Source organism: Ranitomeya variabilis, chromosome 4 (genome assembly GCF_051348905.1).
Source record: "Ranitomeya variabilis isolate aRanVar5 chromosome 4, aRanVar5.hap1, whole genome shotgun sequence".
Taxonomy (NCBI): Eukaryota; Metazoa; Chordata; class Amphibia; order Anura; family Dendrobatidae; genus Ranitomeya; species Ranitomeya variabilis.
Window position 1 is genome coordinate 254,179,020 of NC_135235.1, and position 19,225 is coordinate 254,198,244.

The following is a 19,225-nucleotide window of genomic DNA, read 5'->3' on the forward strand; positions in this document are numbered from 1 at the left end:
ATTGAAGCAGATTTCTCAAGAAAAGAGAAACTTCATGATCCAGCTCCTCAATAGTGGTCTCTCGGCCAAGAAAATAGCCAAACTTATGTGAGCGCCATGACAGCTGTAAGAATATGAAATGAAGTCTGTCCATCCATTCAACAGCCAAGAGGTGGCCATCCAGGCAAAATGTCGGAGTCATCAAGTTGGCACATCATAAGGACTATCGGTTCTGGCACGACAAACATGGCAGTGGAGGTGATTCGTGTGCTTCATAATAGTGAGATCACAGACGTCCATATCAGCACCATGTAACGCACATTACACAAGTCTGGAAAGGTGAAGAAGCCTCAACTTCAATATCGTCATAAAAAGTGTTTGCTTGAGATTGCAAAATAAGTACGGAAAGTAGAAGATTGGAAATGGGTGATTTGGAGCAATGAGACGAAAGTCCATAGTGTAGGCTCTGATGGGTGCAGATCTGTCTAAGGGAAAAATGGCTAACGTATCAAGAAATTGAAGGATCTGTCAAGTTCGTTGTAGGAAGCCTGATGATATGGGGATCGTTTCACAGCCAAAGACGTTGGATACTTGACCAGGATCGATGGTGGTCTCAATTCTGAGCTATGTGTGAGGATCCTACAAGATGAGTTACTTCGTACACTCAAGTACTATGGATGTGAAAAGAACAAAAAGCAGGACAACGACCCGAAACAGACGTCGAGATTGTCGAAGAAATGGTTCAATGACCATGTAGATGTGCCGGATTGTCCCCACAGTCCCCAGACCTCATCACAATCAAGCACTTTTGGGGAGAGGAGAAGAAAAAGCTGTACACAGACCCCAGTGTGGCGACCAGTATGTACCAACATGGGGAATGTGTAGTAGAGACCTGTGATCAGAATTCGGTCAAGAGATAATAATCATTTTATTTTATATAGCGCCACAGCACTATTAAATTAGGTGGTTACATATACAGACAATAAATCCAATACAAGGTAAGACGGTTTAAACAGTGACATTAGGAGTGAGGTCCCTGCTCGCAAGTTTACAAATGCTGGAATCTGAGAGCAGCCCAGAAGGATTCAGGCCGTGGTGAAAGCCAAAAGTGGATTTACAAAATACGAACAAAATAATAAAAATTAGCTCCTTTACCACCTTGGGTTTATGCATTTACGTTGTTTGCTCCCCTTTTTACCAGAGCGATAACTTGTTTTTTTGTGGGACGAGTTGTACTTTGAAAGACCCCATTGATTTTACCATATAGTTTACTGGTAAACGGGGGAAAAAAGTGAAATTACAAAAAAATAAGTGGAATTCCACAATTGTTCTTTTTTGTTACCATGTTCACCAAATGCTAAATCTGACCTTCCATTATGATTCTCCAGGTGATTACGAGTTCCTAGATACCAAACATATAGGTTATATATAGGTTATTTTTTATTTAAGCAGTGAAAAAAAAAATCCAAAGTTCGTTTAAAAAAAAATAAATAAATAAATGGCCCCATTTTGGAGAATAGTTGCGTCTCCATTTTTCTGTGATCATGGGCTGGGTGAGAGCTTGTTTTTTGCGCGCCGAGCTGACATTTTTAGTGATATTTATTATTGATTTTCTATTGATCGCCTGTTATTGCATTTTATTGCAATGTTGTGGCAGCCAAAAAAATGTAATTCTTGCATTTTTATTTTTTTCTCGTAATACCGTTTACCGATCGGATTAATTATTTTTACATTTTTATAGATCGGGCATTTCTGAATTTGGCGATACCAAATATGTGTATATTTGTTTTATTTTGAATGGGTCAAAAAGGGGTAATTTTAACTTTTTTAGATTTTTTTTTTTTTTCTTTTACATGCTTTAATAGCCTCCTTAGGAGACTTAAGGCTGTGATCATCTGATCGCTTGTGCTACATAAGCCCTGCTATATGTAGCAAAAATGCTCATCCGTGGCTAGTGCTCACAGCAGTTCGGCAATGACAACCACAGGGGTCTCATGCCCCCCAGGTTGTCATGCCAACCCATCGGCGCACCGCCTTCATGTGACGGGTGCCAATGGGTGGAGCTAGAGACGCGCATCCGATTTGCTCATCAGATTAGCTGTCATGTGGCAGAAAAGGTGCGGGCTTAGCACCGGAACCCGCACCATAGAGGGGGAGGCGACCTATGCCGTACCAATACGTCATAAGTCTTAAAGGGGTTCAAATTTTGATTTTTAGGAGTAAAACAGTAAGAATGCAGTGACAAGACAAGAATCTGCATAACTAATCATGTGCTAAATAGTTGCAAGTTAAATTTATGTAGGAGATAGCCAAGATGTTTGTCTGTAAAATTATGGTAGTCTCGCATTCGAAGCTGTTGTGGATGGTGAGATATGGAGTCTGAAAGTCAGAAGATCAAAACGGTGTTAACCTCCAGCTCATCAGCAGGGCCAGCGTTAGGGGCAGGCAGACAAGGCAGCTGCCTAGGGCCTCCGCTCCACCATCCAAGGCATGCCGCTAATTGCAGCACACCATGCTACCGCTATGGGGCCCGCCCCGGCGCCAGCACTGCCTCATTCCCCTGCGCGCCGCATTCAACTGTATCGACATCATAGACTTCAATATTGTCGATCACACTCGTTTATCGGCCTGAATTCAGCACATGTAAATACAACCAAAATGTTTCTGTGTGAAGTGCAGTATGGTACCATTTGGGGCCCCATTTTAAACTTTTGCCCAGGGCCCCACTTTGCCTAAAACCGTCCCTGCTCGTCAGTGTATATCACTATATGCTGTTCTTGTAGATGCCTAAACAGTCGGTTCCCATGTTATGAGCCACGGCTAGTGGCCTGTTTAGCACCACTGCGTGGGTGGTCCATCCACGGTTCCTACCTGGGTGTATTTATATCATTTTATCGGCCCTATATTAGTTGGCATGAACTTTGCCAAAGTTGAAGGATAACTCCTTTCTCCAGTCCAAACTTGCAGCTTTATTTCTCCGTCAAAATTAGTGCAGAGGTTGAGGGCACGCGGCTGAACTCCCACCACCGGGCACCGCTGCTCGGATTATTAGTTCCTGGTAATTTAGTGCCCTTGCACTGGGTCGATTTGTGCCTTTTCATTTCTAATTGATCTAGTGCCTGTTTAAATGGCAGCAGGCATCTGCTGAGAGTTGGAAGGTTTATAAGGCGCAATAATTCATAACACAGTCTGGAATTTGTCTTTCATATCCCTGGGCTAAGCCCCTGCAGGGCCGGTGAAATTACGGCAGGCAAGGCAGCGCGTTATATTCTCTGCTCAGGACTCAGAGCCTTGCATTAAACTGGGATCAGCGCAGATTACTCTATAATATGATGCAGCATTAGAGCCTGCAAATTAGACCCCGCAAACGTCTTAACCCATTCATCGCCTCGTTTATATTACTCCTTGGTATATTTCACACGACTGCTGCAATAAGGGCGCAAAGAATAAGAAAGCTGCGGCTCCTGTCATCTTAATGAGAGTTATTCCAATCCGTATCATTTCCGTTTGCTCTTTTTGTCTCGCAAAACTAATCTGGCGTGTATTGTTTATTTTAGTAAAAATAATGCTCAAGTTTTTCTGGAAGTACGGAAATGTCGTAAAGGGTCCTTTTTAGGCTGGAGTCACAATAGCGTATAAACAATCAATCCGATGTTGATCCAGAAAAATGGGATGAGCGTCATGTCATTACAATGCAATTTTTCTCACCTACCATCCGTATGACATTCGTATGCAATGCGTTTTTAACATGATTTTTTTTTACATATTCTATGTAATTTAAAGCTAGTTTTCCAACTAAATAACGCTGCCGCTCATCATTTCGGCTCTTGCGCTGCCATCTGTGACCCAGATCTGTAACCCAGCAGCTGTGAACTGCGGTAACCTGACTGATGCCACCGCTCCTCACAGGAGCCGGGTTTTCGCAGCGTGAGACACGGCATTGGCTGCTGCTCCAGCCTCTAAAAGGGGCTCCATACACTGTATGAAGAAGACTGGGATCGTCGTGGGACCTCCATTTTTTGTATTAAGGCGGACTGGTGTTTATTTTTTTTAACACGTGGGTAAAAGAGAAATTGTCGAGGAGCGATTTTTAGAAATAAAGGACTTTTCTGTGTGTGTTTAATTCTTTTGACTACGGGGTTAGAAATTGGGGTGTTTTACAGGTGCCTATTTATTACTAACCCCAGGGCTTGATCTCCGTGTCAGCTGCTGAAATCAACCCCACAAACCAATTACCCCGATTGCCCTAGTGCTCTGGCAAAGTGCCAAAATTGGCTCATCCAATGGAGGTTTAAATCAACACGTGTCCAAACATTAAAGGGGCACTTAATGCATAATGCAACAACTAATCTCATATAAATAAATATAAGACAAGGAAGAGATCCCTCCAAGTAAAATTAAAATAATAATTTTATTAAACAATATTAAAAACAAAAAGTTAAAAAAGCAGGAATGCCATTAATAGGGGACGCCGAGCACTATATACACTCACCGGCCACTTTATTAGGTACACCATGCTAGTAACGGGTTGGACCCCCTTTTGCCTTCAGAACTGCCTCAATTCTTCATGGCATAGATTCAACAAGGTGCTGGAAGCATTCCTCAGAGATTTTGGTCCATATTGACATGATGGCATCACACAGTTGCCGCAGATTTGTCGGCTGCACATCCCAAAGATGCTCCATACAAGGCAGGATGGATCCATGCTTTCATGTTGTTTACGCCAAATTCTGACCCTACTATCCGAATGTCGCAGCAGAAATCGAGACTCATCAGACCAAGCAACGTTTTTCCAATCTTCTACTGTCCAATTTCGATGAGCTTGTACAAATTGTAGCCTCAGTTTCCTGTTCTTAGCTGAAAGGAGTGGTACCCGGTGTGGTCTTCTGCTGCTGTAGCCCATCTGCCTCAAAGTTCGACGCACTGTGCGTTCAGAGATGCTCTTAGGCCTACCTTGGTTGTAACGGGTGGCGATTTGAGTCACTGTTGCCTTTCTATCAGCTCGAACCAGTCTGCCCATTCTCCTCTGACCTCTGGCATCAACAAGGCATTTCCGCCCACAGAACTGCCGCTCACTGGATTTTTTTTCTTTTTCGGACCATTCTCTGTAAACCCTAGAGATGGTTGTGCGTGAAAATCCCAGTAGATCAGCAGTTTCTGAAATACTCAGACCAGCCCTTCTGGCACCAACAACCATGCCACGTTCAAAGGCACTCAAATCACCTTTCTTCCCCATACTGATGCTCGGTTTGAACTGCAGGAGATTGTCTTGACCATGTCTACATGCCTAAATGCACTGAGTTGCCACCATGTGATTGGCTGATTAGAAATTAAGTGTTAACAAGAAGTTGGACAGGTGTACCTAATAAAGTGGCCAGTGAGTGTATATATATATATATAAAGATCTGGGGACCAAATTAATAATAATAGCAGCACAAGGAAAAGCCTCACATTGGAATAAATCCAGTAAAAAATTGTAGTGAATTTACCACCATAATATTAGTCCATATATATGTAAGTAGAACTGCTAACAAAAAAGTCCCTTGCAGAAACTAAGTAACCAAAGAAATCAAGACCATGTCAGTCTAAATAATATTATCCATACATATACAAAGGAAATGCCATAATTGCCAATGTTTACCTGTGGAGGTGCTCCACTTCGTCCTCTCACCCCGACGCCTTCTGAAGAAGCTGGCGGCGAAACGCGCGTCCGGGTGAGGGGACGCCTGGAGCACCTTCACAGGTAAACATTGGCAATTATGGCATTTCCTTTGTATATGTATGGATAATATTATTTAGACTGACATGGTCTTGGGTCAGCTCACTATATAGCCTACACGGCCAGCCCTAGTCTTATTATAGTAAGGAGCACTACACTTGGATATATTTGGATACTGACCTTGATTTTTTGGTCCTTCTATTTATGCTTTTGAACCTGTGCGGTTACTTAGTTTCTGTAAGGGACTTTATTGTTAGCAGTTCTACTTACATATATATGGACTAATATTATGGTGGTAAATTCACTACAATTTTTTGCTGGATTTATTCCAATGTAAGGCTTTTCCTTGTGCTGCTATTATTATTAATTTGGTCCCCAGATCTTTATATATAGTGCTCGGCGTCCCCTATTAACGGCATTCCTGCTTTTTTAACTTTTGTTTTTTAATATTGTTTAATAAAATGATTGTTTTAATTTTACTTGGAGGGATCTCTTCCTTGTCTTATATTTATTTATGAGTTTAGTTGTTGCATCTAATGGATGCGCCAATTCTGGGGCGGCTGAGGTCTGTTTTTAGACTGGAAATGGCCTCATAACCATGGACATTTCCAGCCTATTAATGTCAGCCTACAGCTTCTCTACCTTGCCGATAATCAAAAATTAGGGTACCCCACATCATTTTTTGGGGCTCAGCCCCCCCCCCCCCTCACCCCAATGTTCCTTTTCTGCCATTCTTTCCCTAAGATGGTCACTAATGTAGACATTTGTGTTTCTTTTCAGACACCCGTTGTTCCCGCTGTTGACGTTGCTCTTTGAGAAGTGCGAGCAGGCCACGCAGGGGTCCGAGTGCATCACATCTGCCAGTTTTGATGTGGATATTGAGAACTTTGTGCACCAGCAAGAACAAGAGCATAAGCCATTCTTCAGCGAAGATCCCGAGCTGGACAACCTGGTAAAGATGGCAGCTATGGAGGCAGACGGTGTCCTCACAGGCAGCGCGCGAGCTGCTATCCTCATGGTATTCTCCCTACATGCATGGAATCCAGGCTATACTGTTCTATGGGTGCCACATTATAAGTCCTGAGGCACAAAGGATGCTCTTAAAATACGAAAACATGACTACTGTATCACCAAATCAGCGCCACACCTGTCTGCAGGTCATGTGTGGTATTGCAGTTCAGTTACATTCACATTTCACGGGTTCTCCAGGGTCATTCACTGCCACATCAGGAGCTGAGCGGCACCAATGATGATTCGGCAGATATCTGCCACGATCCTGCGTGCGTCCTGAAAGGCGTCTTCCAGCACATCATGAATGTCGCTGCTCTGTTCCCTATGTAGTGTTGAGCGATGCTGGAGAACCCCTTTAAGGGAGCTGTGATGCAATACCACATGCAGCCTGTGGTCAGTGGTGGCGCTGTTTGTTTTTGCTTTGTATAATAGTCGGTGGCTTTTTTGTTTCCAGATACTTTTAATTCCTCCTTGTAACAATTACAAGAAAACGTGGAGGGAAATGATCATTTAAGCAATTATTGCGATTCTCCGGACTTTGCGCATCACATAATTAATGAACAGAAATAATAATTCCACATGAACACGTCTTAATTGAGCTCTTTGTCATTCAGTCACGACCATTCTGCGGTCACTAGTTTTTATTTGTTGTGTGGCTAAATGTTAATGGTCCTGACTTCCCCTTCATAAGCCGCGCCGTCTTCATTGTGAGGAGGATTGGATTTTAAAGGGCATGAAATCTATTTATTGTCACAGGGATAATAATGAGAAAAGGGATGAAAACTCAGAGAGGATGTGACACCCCAGATGCTTCCAATATCCTATGTGTCACTTATTACAGATAAGACATGGGCTGTCCTGACCCCCTCTATTCCCCCCTCTGTCCTGACCCCCCTCTATTCCCCCCTCTGTCCTGACCCCCCTCTATTCCCCCTCTGTCCTGACCCCCTCTATTCCCCCTCTGTCCTGACCCCCTCTATTCCCCTTCTGTCCTGACCCCCTCTATTCCCCCTCGGTCCTGACCCCCTCTATTCCCCTTCTGTCCTGACCCCCTCTATTCCCCCCTCTGTCCTGACCCCCTCTATTCCCCCTCTGTCCTGACCCCCTCTATTCCCCCTCTGTCCTGACCCCCTCTATTCCCCCTCTGTCCTGACACCCTCTATTCCCCATCTGCCCTGACCCCCCTCTATTCCCCTTCTGTCCTGACCCCCTCTATTCCCCTTCTGTCCTGACCACCTCTATTCCCCATCTGTCCTGACCCCCTCCATTCCCCTTCTGTCCTGACCCCCTCTATTCCCCTTCTGTCCTGACCCCCTCTATCCCCCCTATGTTCTGACCCCCTCTATTCCCCCACCTGGTTCCCCCTCGGTTCAGATGCCCTCTGTTCCCCCTCGGTCCGGATGCCCTCTGTTCCCCCTTGGTCCATACCACCCCTGTTCACCCTCAATCCAGACCCCTCCGACAGGTTAAAAGTCCACCTTCTCAGTAAGTGTCCCCATTTGGGCAGCCGTCCTTACACGTAGGATTGGTGGCCGACCGTCTTATCACATACGTCGTGTGCGGCTGATCTCGCTGGGCCGTCCATCTCCATAGAGCATGTAACATACATCATCTTTATAGTAAATAGTGATGTGATCAGATTATTTAGGGGTTATATATATTGACCCCAGCTGTCCATATAGAAAAGCCTGAATATGCAGATACACTAATCAGGACCTACATTATTCCCATCTTCATCACTTTTGGAATATACTGTTTATTAAAATTTACAGCTGTTCTTGTGATATTACCACTTCTTTGTTTTACAGCTTGTTGCCTTATAGACCGACCAACCCTGCTAGATGGCAGAACACGTGCAGTGCTTACAAGCCCTTTTCTATTGAGCTTGAAAACAATGTTTTGAATCTACGAGGATCCGTGGAGCACAAAATTGCCTCCTAATCCCGGCAAAGCCTGTGCACAGGGCTTACAAGCTAGACAGCCGCGGTGGTCGGTCTCCTAAGCAACAAACTCTAAACAAATGTGTTTAATGCCTCTTGAACGGCTGCACATTATTACTGAGCGATAAACTACAAAACTGCTTCTTTTTCCAAGCCCTATCTGACAATATCCATCTATGAATGAGCGAATAACCCTTTACAGGCGGTGGAATATTCTTTTTGGTATATTTGCTTCTTTATATGTGCTGGGATGTGCCAGAAATGCAAATCTGCCCCAATGTTGTAAATCTGGTAAAAACCCCCAGATGAGCGCAGCAGGAGTGCGAGAAGTTCTCAATGAGTTCCACAAAAGTTTTCAACGTTTGTAGTTTTTGACTAAGGCTGAACTTTAGATGCCGGCAGAAACCTGTATGCAGCTCATACATTGACCTTTCCTTCCTCCGACCATTTATGCCCAGTATTACGACTTGGTTTTTAACTGACCGGAAATGTCTCTCGCCCCCCAGTATGCTGAATCCTTATTGCCGCCTTATGTTCTGCCTCTCCTCCTGCAATGTAAATCCCCAGAAATTATTCTGGCGTAGAGATGATGAAAAGGCCAGCGACATTAGCCATCATTAGAAGAGAAATCATGTATTCCTCACAGCCGAGATGCACATAATTAGAAAATAGAAAAAGGTCAGATCTTGCCATTATCAACTCAATCAGCCGCAGAGTGCCACGCAGTCAATTAATTCAGCATCTGTGTTTTTTACAATCCTGTGCACATCTTGCGGTGGCCTGTAACTCTTCACGGGGACAGATATACTGCTTGGCCAGGCAGCGACATAAATGAGAGCCGAACAAATGATCTGAGCTAATTGAGAGATTTATGTCATTGTGTAGCCGGAATGTATGGATAATGTGCGAGTCCTCGCTCAAACACCGTCCATAGAAATGTGCATGAATCTCATCGGGGTGTTATCCCGCCACCTGCTATATACTGCCGTGATGTATATTTATATACACCTATATGCCATGCAACGGCGAAACATTAACGGAAGGAAATTTCTCTCCAGCAGGCGTCTTATCTGTGTGCATTAATTAGGACGGATTTATATTAAATGTTTATTTGTTGTGAAAAAAAAACCCTGCTAAATATTTTACCAAAAATGGCATTTTTTTTTTTTGCAGCAAAAAGGTGACATGTAGACAAGTCTAAAGGATATGTTACTATGGGGTTTTTCAAGTGTATTTAATTTGCACAAAAATCCACAAGGAAAAAACTCTGAATAAACTTCCTAATGGATAAACCTACAGAACACATGGGGCAGTATTTTTTTGTCAATTCTTTAGTTTCTGCTTACAAAAAAAACACTCCAAATTTTAATACCAAGTCATTTGAAGTATGTAAACTGCTCCATACCTGAAAATGCACCAAAAACTCGTTCCAAAAAAGTTTTCTTTCCATGCGGTTTTTGGATGCGTATTTGCACCCAAATTCTCCCAGTGAGTGTGGCCTTCGGGCGTCCTGCAGCGTTCCTGCTCATGGCCACTAGTTTACAGCCTGTGGTTTACATACAGCCCAGTGACATTGTCTTACAAGTTGCTGCTTTATTTGCAATGTTTATTGCTTGAGCCACATAAATTATGGGGTCCTGTCCGTCCTTACCCCTAGAAACTATCTTTATCGTCTCTTTACAAGTCATTAAAAATGTGCAGCACTAAACAGATTCACGGAGGTGCGCAGCTCATTCATCTCTGGAGACAAGTGACCTCCATGTCTTCTGTAACAGGGTTATGGGGGTTATTTAAAGCTTTTTATTGGGGGTCGAAAGAGCAGGAAAATCCTTGAATATAGGAGTGTAATGGTTTCCGACCTTTGGCTCTCCAGTCAGTGTCTAGTGTGGGCTGCATCACCGTGTGCATGCTTGGAGTTGTAGTCCTGTAATCTGTAGGGTCAGTCCGCCCCACATCTCTGCCATATTGTGCCGTTTCTCTGAAGTAGCCTCTTTGTCCAGAACCTTTTACATAAGATGCTGCATTGCTGAAGGATGATGTGTGTCATGGAGTCATTTGACTTTTTCAGATGGTGAAGGCGATCCAGGTGCTGAGGATCCATCTGCTGGAATTGGAGAAAGTAAGTGAATTGTGCAAGGACTTTTGCAACCGGTACATCACCTGTCTGAAGACGAAAATGCACAGTGATAATCTGCTCAGGAACGACTTGGGTGGACCCTATTCCCCAAACCAGCCATCCAACAGCATTCACGCACAGGTCAGAAAATGCTTTCTGTTCGTGGTTCTTATCTGCCAGCAAATGATTGTGCAACCAACATAGCGTAAAACACTAAGACCAATATTTGTGTCTGACATAAAGATGTCAGGAGACGATCGATAGATTTGTGTCCTGAAATACACATGTACGCTGCACGCAGCCGACTCTGTAGGGCTTCTTGATGAGAGGAGGGTAATAAACCATTGGCAGACACCTCTGGTCGCCGCTTATCTCATGGAGTCGTAATTCAACAGCCCCGACCCTTTGCTTTTTGGGGGCTGGCAGTGAGGAGAGTCGGCACATCCCCATAGACATAAGTTTGGCCAATCCGGCTGAAAATGGTGGGTTTAGCTGACGTTCATCTACTGTGTGTGACCACCTTTATTTGTTGACTGCTTTGTCTACCCCCATGCAAAGCATCTTTAACATCTCGGAGTTGTGCCGTTCATATACTGTTGTTTAGCTGCAAAGATGAAGAATTATATGATACAATTTTCTCCGTCTGCAGCCACCACTAGGGGGAGCTCCTTGTTTACAGAGATACATGATAAGATCCTGTCTGCAGCCACCACTAGGGGGAGCTCCCTGTATACAGAGATGCATGATAAGATCCCATCTGAAGTCACCACTAGGGGGAGCTCCCTGTATACAGAGATGCATGATAAGATCCTATCTACAGTCTCCACTAGGGGGAGCTCCCTGTATACAGAGATACATTAGATCCTGTCTGCAGTCACCACTAGGGGGAGCTCCCTGTATACAGAGATACATGATAAGATTCTCTCTGCAGTCACCACTAGGGGGAGCTCCCTGTATGCAGAGCTACATGATAAGATCCTATCTGCAGCCACCATTAGGAGGAGCTCCCTGTATACAGTGATACGTGATTACATTCTGTCTGCAGCCACCACTAGGGGGAGCTCCCAGTATACAGAGATAATGGTAAGATGCTGGCTGCAGTCACCACTAGGGGAGCTCCCTGTATACAGAGATACATGATAAGATCCTGTCTACAGCCACCGCTAGGGGAAGTTCGCTGTATACAGACATACATGATAAGATCCTGTCTGCAGCCACCACTAGGGGGAGCTCCCTGTATACAGAGATACATAAGATCCTGTCTGCAGTCACCACTAGGGGGAGCTCACTATATACAGAGATACATGATAAGATCCTGTCTACAGCCACCGCTAGGGAAAGATCGCTGTATACAGACATACATGATAAGATCTTGTCTGCAGCCATCACTAGGGGGAGCTCCCTGTAAACAGAGATACATAAGATCCTGTCTGCAGTCACCACTAGGGGGAGCTCCCTGTATACAGAGATACATGATAAGATCCTGTCTACAGCCACCACTAGGGGAAGTTCGCTGTATACAGACATACATGATGAGATCCTGTCTGCAACCACCACTAGGGGGAGCTCCCTGTATAGAGATACATAAGATGCTGACTGCAGTCACCACTAGGGGGAGCTCCCTGTATACAGAGATACATGATAAGATCCTGTCTGCAGACACCACTAGGGGGAGCTCCCTGTATACAGAGATACATGATAAGATCCTGTCTGCAGCCACCACTAGGGGGAGCTCCCTGTATACAGAGATACATGATAAGATCCTGTCTGCAGCCACCACTAGGGGGAGCTCCCTGTATACAGAGATACGTGACAACATTCTGTCTGCAGCCACCACTAGGGGGAGCTCCCTGTATACAGAGATACATGATAAGATCCTGTCTGCAGCCACCACTAGGGGGAGCTCCCTGTATACAGAGATACATGATAAGATCCTGTCTGCAGCCACCACTAGGGGGAGCTCCCTGTATACAGAGATACATGATAAGATCCTGTCTGCAGCTACCACTAGGGGGAGCTCCCTGTATACAGAGATACGTGATAACATTCTGTCTGCAGCCACCACTAGGGGGAGCTCCCAGTATACAGAGATACATGGTAAGATGCTGGCTGCAGTCACCACTAGGGGGAGCTCCCTGTATACAGAGATACATGATAAGATCCTGTCTGCAGCCACCACTAGGGGGAGCTCCCAGTATACAGAGATACATGGTAAGATCCTGTCTACAGCCACCACTAGGGGAAGTTCGCTGTATACAGACATACATGATAAGATCCTGTCTGCAGCCACCACTAGGGGGAGCTCCCTGTATACAGAGATACAGAAGATCCTGTCTGCAGTCACCACTAGGGGGAGCTCCCCGTATACAGAGATACATGATATGATTCTGTCTGCAGTCACCACTAGGGGGAGCTCCCTGTATACAGAGATACATGATAAGCTCCTGTCTGCAGCCACCACTAGGGGGAGCTCCCTGTATACAGAGATACATGATAAGATCCTGTCTGCAGCCACCACTAGGGGGAGCTCCCTGTATACAGAGATACATGATAAGATCCTGTCTGCAGCCACCACTAGGGGGAGCTCCCTGTATACAGAGATACATGATAACATCCTGTCTGCAGTCACCACTAGGGGGAGCTCCCTGTATACAGAGATACATGATAAGATTGTCTGCAGCCACCACTAGGAGGAGCTCCCTGTACACAGAGATACGTGATTACATTCTGTCTGCAGCCACCACTAGGGGGAGCTCCCTGTATGCAGGTTTATTATTGCAGAAAGCTTAGTGTGCGCGTTTTATCCACTGAGCCGTTAGGTTAATCCTTTATGGTTTTGCAGTACTGTTTCTGCGTCTATATCTCTTGCAGCTGTTCTTTCCTGTGTATAATAAAGGCTTCTCTCCCTTTGTTGATGGCAGCGGGGAAGCATCTGCAGGGAATGTGACGTATCTAATAGGTATATATTGGATAAGTGCGGTAGATACCATGCACTAATCTATAAGCAAAGCTTTACTTTACAGATTTTCTGGCATTGCTCACGAGATGCCGCTCACCTTTCATGTGCATTTCTGCGGTGTTTTCTGTGGCGCTGACCATCGTCTGATGCCTCCGCGCAGCGGTCTAATGAATGCCGCCGCGCTCGCACTCCCATCATTCGCAGCTCTTGATCCAGCTGTCACACTTCCAACAGCTTTTGTTTTATGTATTTTATGAGCTGGAGAGAATATTTAAATATTGCATGTGCTGGCGGCCGCCGAGGTGGGAGATGATGATATCTGGAATATTTGATGCGCTCGTCATTAACAGACAGAATATTCCAAGCAAAATTTCACGACATTTTTACTTTTAGTTCTGGAATGGCCTGTAAAGCATCCAAATAAATAACGGCGTGAAAAATCTAATTTAGACATCCTGGAATAACAAAGTCACTTAATTACTGATTTTAGAAGTAGAGAGAAAGTGTTTTTTCTTTTTTTTTCTTTTCTTGTTTGCTAATATCCTCTTGAAATAAACTCCTTATCCTTTCCTTGCTTATTGCAGTTTCCCTTATGAGCGAAATTAGCAAGAAACTTGCATAAAGGACGACAATAATTGCTCAACGAGCATCTCGTTTGTAATTTATTAGCTTCTATTATTGCTGGTTGTCATAGCAACAGCTCGCATCCAGGGCGACAAGAGAGATGTTAGATATGAGGAGATGAGACTGCGAGCTCAGGAAAAAAATGGAGATGCACATTTTTATCAGTAATTTTGCTGAAAATAGGAAGTAAGAAGTTAATGAGATGTAAAGCTGTCCTGTGGCTGTTGTGAATATATATATATATATATATATATATATATATATATATATATATATTTTTTTTTTTTTTTTAACTGTTGATCTAATTAGAATGCATCGGTCAGGAAACATAATAAGGATTTCACATGTCACAAAAGCCCCCGATCGTGACGGAGAAGAAATCTATGACACAATCGCAATAGCCGGTGGCTCAGAGTAGAGACTCATCTCTGCTATCATCCAATTCAGGCTTTATTTATAGGAGGAGACCACCGGGGCTAGCCAGGAGAGTAGTATGGCCACCAAGCCCCAGCAGTGCCAAGTGGTGACGGCCGGCGCACCTCCACTGTAGAGCGGGGACACCCTGGGCAGCTCCACTGTAGAGCGGGGACGGCCGACGCAGCTCCACTGTAGAGCGGGGACTCCCTGGGAAGCTCCACTGTAGAGCGGGGACTCCCTGGACAGCTCCACTGTAGAGCGGGGACTCCCGGCGCAGCTCCACTGTAGAGCGGGGACCGCCAGCGCAGCTCCACTGTAGAGCGGGGACACCCTGGGCAGCTCCACTGTAGAGCAGGGCTGGCCGATGCAGCTCCACTGTAGAGAGGGGACAGCCGGCGCAGCTCCACTGTAAAGCGTGGAGAGCCGGCGCAGCTCCACTGTAGAGCGGGGACAGCCGGCGCAGCTCCACTGTAGAGCGGGAACACACTGGGCAGCTCCACTGTAGAGCAGGGCTGACCGATGCAGCTCCACTGTAGAGCGGGGATGCCCTGGGCAGCTCCACTGTAGAGCGGGGACGGCCGGCGCAGCTCCACTGTAGAGCGGGGAGTCCCTGGGCAGCTCCACTGTAGAGCGGGGACAGCCGGAGCAGCTCCACTGTAGAGCGGGGACCGCTGGCGCAGCTCCACTGTAGAGCGGGGACCGATGGCACAGCTCCACTGTAGAGCGGGGACCGCCAGCGCAGCTCCACTGTAGAGCAGGGACCGCCGGCGCAGCTCCACTGTAGAGCGGGGCACCCTGGGCAGCTCCACTGTAGAGCAGGGCTGGCTGATGCAGCTCCACTGTAGAGAGGGGACAGCCGGCACAGCTCCACTGTAAAGCGGGGAGAGCCGGCGCAGCTCCACTGTAGAGCGGGGACAGCCGGCGCAGCTCCACTGTAGAGCGGGAACACCCTGGGCAGCTCCACTGTAGAGCAGGGCTGGCCGATGCAGCTCAACTGTAGAGCGGGGATGCCCTGGGCAGCTCCACTGTAGAGCGGGGACGGCCGGCGCAGCTCCACTGTAGTGCGGGGACTCCCTGGGCAGCTCCACTGTAGAGCGGGGACTCCCTGGGCAGCTCCACTGTAGAGCGGGGACAGCTGGAGCAGCTCCACTGTAGAGCGGGGACAGCCGGCGCAGCTCCACTGTAGAGCGGGGACAGCCGGCGCAGCTCCACTGTAGAGCGGGGACAGCCGGAGCAGCTCCACGGTAGAGCAGGGCTGGCCGATGCAGCTCCACTGTAGAGCGGGGACAGCCGGAGCAGCTCCACTGTAGAGCAGGGACCGCCGGCGCAGCTCCACTGTAGAGCGGGGACCGCCAGCGCAGCTCTACTGTAGAGCGGGGACCGCCGGCGCAGCTCCACTGTAGAGCGGGGACAGCCGGAGCAGCTCCACGGTAGAGCAGGGATCACCGGCGCAGCTCCACTGTAGAGCGGACACGGCCGGAGCAGCTCCACGGTAGAGCAGGGATCACCGGCGCAGCTCCACTGTAGAGCGGACACGGCCGGCGCAGCTCCACTGTGGAGTGGGAACGGCCGGCGCAGCTCCATTGTAGAATGGGGACAGCAACCAGGGGTGTGTCGAACGGGGCAGATGGCCATGGGAGCTCCAGTGTAGAGGGGGGATGGTCACTGGATCTTCCCCATATAAATGGGATGGCTGGCAGACCTCTGCCATAAAGGGGGAACAGCAGCCGGTGCTCTGCTGTGAAGGGGGTATTAGAGCTCCTCTGTGGAGTGGGGATGGCAGCTGGGTCATGGCTGCGTTAGGGCAGGGGCAGCAGCCAGGTCTCTGCTGTAGAGTGACAGCTGCCAAGCCTCCCCTGTTAAGAGGTTATGGCCACCGTGGATCGACCATTGAGGGAGGGATGGCGGCAGCTCGGGCTCCAACATAGAGGAGGGATTGCCTCTGGTGCGGTGCCTTAGAGATGGGACAGCTGCCAGGGCTCCACCATAGAGTGATGGCCTCCCCAATATAGAGGGTTGACCACTAAACCTCCACTGTAGAGGAGGGATGGCTGCCAGGGCTTCCCCATTGAGTTTGGAGGGAGTGGGACAAGGAGTCTGACTGAGGATTAGTCCCTTACCCCAGTTGAGAACACATGCATGCTCAGCTGAACCCCGTTTGCTCATCTTGGGATGGTCAGAGAGAATAGCTTTCGGCTGAACGAGCGTTTGGCTGGAAGCTGAGTACGGTTATAGGCACCTTAAGGGTTAAAACAAACATAATTACCCTCAAGGACTGGATGCGGAGTTGTGGAACAGATGGAGGTGACTGATAGTTTGGTGACCTGGAGACCAACAGCTCGACCAAAGTAGAGCAGGTGCCAGCTCCTGTCTCGCCCTCTCTCTGGCGTCCTGCCGCGCTCAATGTAGGATTACGACCTGCCGGGATGGAAACTTTCTTTCTGAAATCAATGAGAGTCTGGGCAGCAGCAGAGTTACGCAGCCGGACGGACGGATGGCCATGTGCTCAGCTTTGGCGCATTGTGTTGGCATTTCATATTGTAAACCCTCTTGAATCTGAGCCGAGGGTGAGGATTTGGGGGTGTTTTGATCTTTAGTATTAAGCCCCCTCTTATCATGGCTATATCAGCCCATGCATTGGCTCCTGAAGGAGAATGCCACCTGAAAGCTGAAACCATGACCGAGCTAATTATAGGGCTTTACCCATCACACAAGCGCCTCGAATTCTGAAATATTTCCAAAAGATGGTAAAACCTTTTGTCGTTAAGCACAGGCTGCGAATGTTTCTATTGTGCGTTATGGGTGGTGGTATAAAGGGGTCTCTGTCCATGCTGCACATTTCATACATGTGAATATTTGTGCTTTTTACCGTTGCAGGATCTGTTGCAGAACTCCCCCAGCTCATTGTCCGGCTTATCCAGCAACCCACAAGGAATCGTGGTGCCGTCCTCCGCCCTCCAGAGCAGCCTCTCCATGACCACCATCAACTCCTCGCAGGTTGTATCAGGTGGGAAAATGTCAAACTGAAATGTCTCGTACAAAAAAAGAAAAATGGCTTAATTATGGCCTCGCAGATAACTCGGGTGGCCATAATTAAAGAGGATGGGTCCGGACTCCCGATGTGCCGTTCCTCTGTTCTTCTTCCTGTAAATAAATGAATACAATCACTGCCAGGTGTTACCGTTCTCCCTTATTATATGGGGTGTCACAGCACTGACTGGATAGTGGAGGGAACGAGCCAAGCTGACACATTTCCAGGAGTAAGAACAGAGGACCGGCACAATACAGTTCCATTTAATGGAGAATGTGAGTGTTTACTAACTAGACATGTCAGGAAAGTGGAGACGTCCTCTTTACGTGGGGTCCTTACCGATTTTTCCCGTGATCGTTTTGCCCGAATTGGTGTACAGTCATATAAATCCCTCGTATCGGGGTCTGACAACCAGCAGAGTCCAGTAGTAATGGCCGTGGCTGATGATGTCTCCACCGTTATATTTTCCCACGGAAACGTGGCATATAAAGTTTTCTGCCTCTGGTGTTCAGTGCTGGCCCCGTCCAGCGTCTGGCCTGTAGTGACTTTACTTCCCCGATTTCATTGCTTTGTGTCACAACCGCTCTACGTAAGGTTATTATTATTTTTATTTTCTTTAATGCGATGCTCTCAGAGGCGAGGACGGTATAATAATACAAATCTCTCATGATCTGGATTCATGAGGGAAAGATCCGGGATCCCTCCACAAAATAGTTTAACCCCTCTGAGCCCAGGCTTTGTTACATAAAGGCAGAAGCCATTACATCTCCGACGTGTGGACCTGCCGTGCTTCATTTCATTCTTTGCAATATCGTATCTGTGCTTTCTCGTTTTAATTTCTGCAGAAGGAAATGACTGCTTGGTTAGGAGCCTCGATTAGTAAATGCGGTAACACCGATAAGGTGACACATCCCTGGGATGGGTCCTACTGTACCACAGCTTCCATCTAAGATAGAAAAGTTCCTAAACCGTTAACCATTCACATGGTCAATGATCCCGCAAATGTGGTGACATGAGAATATGGATCTATGAATTATACATGACCTTAAACCTCTTCTGTTTGGGAATTATCAGGGTTCACTTTTGCACTTTGGGGCATTTATGTATTGAATTATTTATATAAATAGTTGAAATTATTTTATAAATACATAAACCGGTTTTATAAGATGGCACGACTGTCAGACATGAACCGCTGGATGGTCGTTGTGTTTCTGAGACGAGCAGCCTGACAGAAGTCCAACCATGCCGGTCCCTATATAATCAAATCTGATTTTGATATTTAAAGGGGTTTCTTACAAACAGAAGTTCATTTTAATTAACAGATCTTGGAATAATAATAATTTCCACAATTGGATGTGTTTTAAAAAAATGTTCCTGTGCTGAGATAATCTTAGAATGTTCCCTGCTGTACTGTGTAATGGTCGTGTCT

General features: G+C 46.6%; 1 protein-coding gene across 23 annotated transcripts in view; it reads left to right on the plus strand.

Moving 5' to 3' along the window:
- Positions 1-19,225, plus strand: part of PKNOX2 (PBX/knotted 1 homeobox 2) — a 369,700-nt gene that overhangs the window by 331,735 nt on the left and 18,740 nt on the right. For all 23 annotated transcript variants that reach the window (XM_077249577.1, XM_077249565.1, XM_077249575.1 and 20 more), the window contains 3 exons: positions 6,479-6,650; positions 10,718-10,906; positions 17,643-17,772. In XM_077249577.1, coding sequence (XP_077105692.1) covers positions 6,479-6,650; positions 10,718-10,906; positions 17,643-17,772 — 491 coding nt within the window. The remainder of the gene's footprint in view (positions 1-6,478; positions 6,651-10,717; positions 10,907-17,642; positions 17,773-19,225) is intronic.